Here is a 6,000-nt window from a genome sequence, read left to right as displayed (position 1 = left end):
TTCAGAGGTACAGATCTGTGATTCAACAGTCTTGCACAATTCACAGCGCTCACCATAGCACATACCCTCCCCAATGTCTATCCCCCAGCCGCCCCATCCCTCCCACCCCCCATCACTCCAGCAACCCTCAGTTTGTTTCCTGAGATTAAGAATTCCTCATATCAGTGAGGTCATATGATACATGTCTTTCTCTGATTGACTTATTTCGCTCAACATAACACTCTCCAGTTCCATCCATGTCGTTGCAAATGGCAAGATTTCATTCCTTTTGATGGCTGCATAATATTCCATTGTATATATATACACCACATCTTCTTTATCCATTCATCTGTCGATGGACATCTTGGCTCTTTCCACAGTTTGGCTATTGTGGACATTGCTGCTATGAACATCGGGGTGCACGTATCCCTTCGGATCCCTACATTTGTATCTTTGGGGTAAATACCCAGTAGTGCAATTCCTGGATCGTATGGTAGCTCTATTTTCAACTTTTTGAAGAACCTCCATACTGTTTTCCAGAGTGGCTGCAGCAGCTTGCATTCCCACCAACAGTGTAGGAGGGTTCCCCTTTCTCCGCATCCCCGCCAACATCTGTCATTTCCTGACTTGTTAATTTTAGCCATTCTGACTGGTGTGAGGTGGTATCTCATTGAGGTTTTGATTTGGATTTCCCTGATGCCGACTGATGTTGAGCACTTTTTCATGTGTCTGTTGGCCATTTGGATGTCTTCTTTGGAAAAATGTTTGTTCATGTCTTCTGCCCATTTCTTGATTGGATCATTGGTTCTTTGGGTGTTGAGTTTAAGAAGTTCTTTATAGATTTTGGATACTAGCCCTTTATCTGATATGTCATTTGCAAGTATCTTCTCCCATTCTGTCGGTTGTCTTTTGGTTTTGTTGACTGTTTCTTTTGCTGTGCAAAAGCTTTTTATCTTGATGAGGTCCCAATAGTTCATTTTTGCCCTTGCTTCCCTTGCCTTTGGTGATGTTTCTAGGAAGAAGTTGCTGCGGCTGAGGTTGAAGAGGTTGCTTGCATGGCTTCTTTCAATTTGTCCCCCATTGCCACCCAAGAAATTGTGAGAATAAGCAGTTGGGGAGAGTTGCCTGGAAGAAATGGCACTCAAGCTGGGCTGGGCTGAACAAATATGCCAAGAATGATTTCCAGCAAAGCTGATGGAAGAATAGTGGAGAATGAGAGAAGGATGTTATTTTGTCCCATACCATTTAGATGCTGCCTAGATCCTTGATGCTACTTTCTACTTAGAGTAGGTAGAATTTCTAAGACATGACCCATATGTTGGATCATTGGGTTCTCAGCAGTCTCATTTTGTTATACCTTGTTACTACTTGGAAGTAAAGTTCAGAAATAATATAACATCCCTGCATAAATATATTTTAATTCAATATGCTAGCTTAACTATAATGGGAAGAAAAATAAATGTGAAGCAAAATAGCATGTTTCTTGCTTGAGCAGGACTACAGGAAAGGTAAGTTATCAGGTGTGTGTGTCCATGCATAAATCACCTCCATTGGGATACTCACAAATGCAGACTGTTAACAGGTGTGTGACATTGAAGACTCAAATACTACCAGCATGGAATCAAGCCTCACCTCCCCCAAAAACCCACGGAATCTGAAAGTGCATTCATTCTTCATTTGCATGGTTGTTGTACTACATTCTTGGAAATTCAGTGGATGTTAAAACTGTGCATATATGTACAACACAGCCAGGCTCTAGGCTCAGATAATTATACACAGGCTTTTCATCTGCGTGAATGTCCAGTGGGCCAATCTTCACTGAGCAAGACTCGTCTGCATTGCAGGACATCTACCATCCCCGGCCCCCGCCGACAATCATTATAACCACCAGAGAAAGGCCCCCATAAATTTTCAAATTTCCCGCTAAGTTCCACTGCTTTAGATGATTAAGCTCAGAAGTCTGGGCCCTTCCTGTGGTTTGGGGACTTGGAAACAGGCAGCCAACAATTAGTTTCAAGGTCTTGTTGCCATATTCGTGATAACATTTCTGGCCATCGGCTTTGTTGATGACTTCAGAGCAGCAGTGTCATTTAACACCAGAAATTGGATGTCACTGACTGAGTCCTGCAGAAGGGAGGTTTAATTTCCATTAAAACATGAATTTCATCTGTCCCTGTGATGCTTTTCCTTGGTCATAGCTCAACCTGAACTGCTCATATTAAGGAACAACCAGATTATTCCATAATTTTCATTTTACCTTTTGGTTCTGTTTCCACAGCAGTTACCCAGAGTACTCTCCTTATGTTTCCTTATTACTTCGTGTAAATGCCCAGAATTAATTTAGTGAAGGAAACTGAGGGGTCCTTAACAGGGCTGAGACCATCATCTAGAAAATTCCTTTTGTTATGATTTTTTTTTTTTTCTTTTAGGGCAGTCACTACTTTGTTACTTAAAAGAGAGAGAGAGAGAGGAAGAGAGGATGAGAGAGCAAGAGAGAGAAAGAAAGAAAGAAGAGGAAAAAAAGGAAAGAACCAAACAGCTGGTGTTTAATGAATCCGTCAGACCCAGTTATAAAACACCAACTACTTACTTTGATTTGTGTGTATCCATGCCATGGTTGTACTTAAAAACAGTAGACTCTGCCAGAACTCATTTTGGCTTTGTTTACATTTATCTTTTAAACGTATAAGACTATTGATGGCACCTCACCAAGGTTATAACCCCTTTATAATCATTAATTTTTAATCTGGAAAAGAGTCTTGGGGGCAGCAAGACTCATCTATATTTACTTGGATGCTCGAATGAAAATATACAGGACTCATGCGTTGGCTAGAACAACCCAGGAAAGCCCTGTCAGAGGTTAGGAATGTGGTATCTTTCTGCTTCCAAAAGCAGCAGCCCTTTATTTAAGATGCTTTTCCAATTTAATTTAATTATCCTTGGACTTCCTGTTGAAGGTTTTGAAAAATCCGTGTTGGGCGGCAGGGGCGGGGGGGCGGGGGTGGGAATTCAGCGTGTTATGATTGCCCCATTTCTGAGTTTGGGCCTTTATTTACTCTGTCTTTGGACCCAGTTGGTCTATCATGTTAAATCACTATTGTTAGTTTTTAAGGGACACTGTTTCTACATTTGCACAATTGTGTTCTCAGTTGTCTCTGGTTTCCTCAGATTTCTACTTAAAAAAAAAAAAAGCTAGTATCAGAAGTCAGAGATTGGCTGCTTCATGTCATATTTCTTTCTTCTTTTCTTTTTTTTTTTAGATTCACAGATATTAATGATTCCTTGGGAAAACTGGACTTCAGCCGCCTTTCTCCATCTAAAAATGACTATTGGGCCATGCTGGCGTACAACCGGTCCAAGCTCTGCAACATTCTCTTCTCCAATGAGCTCCATCGCCGCCTGTCCCCGCGTGGGGTCACGTCCAACGCCGTGCATCCTGGAAACATGATGTACTCCTCCATTCATCGCAACTGGTGGGTGTATACGCTGCTGTTTACCTTGGCCCGGCCTTTCACCAAGTCCATGGTAAGTGAACGGCTTCTATCGCCGCAAACACCTTAAGTGCGCTCTTTATGGACACACGCGTTTTCTTCAGCTTCTCGCCTCTTGTAGTGTTAAGTCTGGTCTTGACAGTCACATCCTCAGGCCCATCAGAGCCATCAGAAAGGGCTCTCGATCGCACATCAATTGACTTATTTTGCATCTGTTTCTCTAAAGGCGTCTTGGAGGGCTGGGTAGTAGATATGGTTTTCAGGTGTTGTGTTAAGGATGGCTAGAGGTCTTGATGGAAATGGTTCTCTTTATTTTGATGCAATTGTTTTATTGCTATTATGCAGAAAGCATAGTATTTGATAATGGTGTTTTGGGTCAGTAGGTGAAAAACATAGATTTGTGACCACTGAATTATCAGCAGAAGTGATTCCTTTGTTTTCACTGAGAATCTGTATTTGATGTTCTAAATTCTTCTTTAACAAGTGTAAACTTCACCTGGAGAAGCTTTCATTGGTTGGAAGTGCATTTTATTCTTTACCTCCCCAAAGGTGAGTCCTTTTGGATGAAACACATTTCTGTGGTTAGATTTGGAAATTTTCACAAAGGTAAATAGAAAGTTTTTACATTTTTGATGGTTGTATAACAACCATATCTAGAGACTTCTTCCATGAAAACATTTTAATAGAAAGTCTTTTAAATGAACAGTGCACATTTTACACAATATATTTGGTATGGTGTTTTTCTAAACCAGAGGCCTTTAAAAACACCCAGAATTAGTGCATACTAGTACTGTTCTAGTTAACTAACTTAACATCTAATCCTCAGAAAGGCCCAGACACATTTTGGCCTTTACGAGTATCACGAGGTGAACTCATTTTCTTGGGGAAATGATCCCAGGGCCTCTGAATAGAGTTTGTCTCCTCCAGTGGCCATTCCCACTTACCGTGGTGGGTAAGGCACTTAACCAGTCGTAGCCTGATTCCTCACAACTAAGATGGCAATAGGGGTTGGTGTGGGGATTGACCATAATGGATATGACATTTATAATATTGGGTATAGAATTTCTGTCATGATTTTAATCTGACTATCCAGCATGGTGGCCACCTGCCATATGTGGCTATGGAGACCTTGAAAAGTGGCTAATACAGGTAAGAAACTGAATTTTTAATTTGATTTTACTTTAATTAATTTAGATTTATATTTAATTTAGACTTAAATAGCTACATGTACCTAATGGCTTCGAGATTGGAAAGCACAGTTAAAGAACGTGCCCAGCATGGTGTCTGCATGTAGTAGGTGTGCAGTATTCCTGTTATGATGGTTGTTATTTTTGTTGTTACATTACCTTTGGAGAGCGCTATTCTCCGAAACGTCATTGTTTGTGTTGCATACAAGGGTCACAGAGCTAAAGGAGTCTGTAAACCTGGAGTCTGGTGGTGGTGTTTGGGTAGACCTCTGTCTCTGTCCCCAGAGGCCCAAAGAGAAAGTTACCAGCAAAGTAGGAAGGGTGTCCAGATGAAGAGAGCCTGGTCTTGAGCGTGTTTCTGGTTCCCCAGGAAGCCATAGTAGAATGAACTTTCAGTGTTCTTGTCCCCAGGTAACTGAAAAACAGCATCTTTCATCTGCCACAAATGTACTTTTTTAGATAAGCATATAAATTATGAAGACTATGAAATGTGTATATAGGTTTAGATTTTTAGGAAATTTCTCTCTAATAGTATCTTTATATACTTGGGTATTTGGGGGTATTTTTAGCCATCAGAGTTGTATGACTCGGTTTATAAAGAGGCGGAATGGAAACTCACTTGTCAAACTCATAGCCAATCACTTCTTGTTCATAAATGTTTCGGACTCCGCGCATGTGGGAGAGGCATCAGCATGACTGTAAACCGCAGGGTGGGTCCGTGTCACTGGCGGGACAGACTGGGCTTACTGGAAAAGTCGCTCTGGTGTTTTATCCTTCTCTACGTGGCTTGACACTGCTTCTGTCAGGATAAGACATTTGTTTCATGGACGCAGAGTGCACTCCTACCTTTTTAACACCAATTTATTTTTGAACATAAGCCATATAGTTGCATCCCATTCTCACCCCATGTGAAAGTTGGGATCCTAAATGCTCCTGAAGAAGCTTCGCGTGGATGCAGTATCCTCATCACCACTTGGCTGTCTATGCTTCACAGCTCCGTCCGCGTTGCACACCAGAAGTGTTTCCCTTGACACAAGTGTAGCTGGAATACACATCCCCTTGCACAAGGTCAAGGAATCAAGAAGCACAGCCCAGCCTTGTGCGTGGAGGCTCTGCCTTTGCTCCACCCGAGCTGGCTCCCTGAAGTATTAAACAACGGTATTCTAATATCAGTGTCCCTGTTTTATTTGCTGTGACTTGCTGTGACTACGGTGATTTTAGTTACAGTAATTAGGTCACCCTTCATGGAGTCAGGCTATTTTAAGTGCCTCTTTAAGGAATATTGTTGCAGATCAGTAATTTTACAATTGGATGTTCTTGTGCAACTTTATTAAATGTAATCT

At 41.5% G+C, this 6,000-nt stretch overlaps 1 protein-coding gene across 2 annotated transcripts in view; it reads left to right on the top strand.

Annotated features, from left to right (window-relative positions):
* WWOX (WW domain containing oxidoreductase) overlaps positions 1 to 6,000 on the top strand; it is a 929,603-nt gene that overhangs the window by 271,865 nt on the left and 651,738 nt on the right. For both annotated transcript variants that reach the window (XM_032389774.1, XM_032389775.1), the window contains one exon: positions 3,240 to 3,504. In XM_032389774.1, coding sequence (XP_032245665.1) covers positions 3,240 to 3,504 — 265 coding nt within the window. The remainder of the gene's footprint in view (positions 1 to 3,239; positions 3,505 to 6,000) is intronic.

This window comes from Phoca vitulina, unplaced genomic scaffold (genome assembly GCF_004348235.1).
Source record: "Phoca vitulina isolate PV1807 unplaced genomic scaffold, GSC_HSeal_1.0 scaffold56, whole genome shotgun sequence".
Lineage (NCBI taxonomy): Eukaryota > Metazoa > Chordata > Mammalia > Carnivora > Phocidae > Phoca > Phoca vitulina.
The sequence above is the reverse complement of the archived record's forward strand: the minus strand, read 5'-3'. Positions and strand labels throughout refer to the sequence as shown.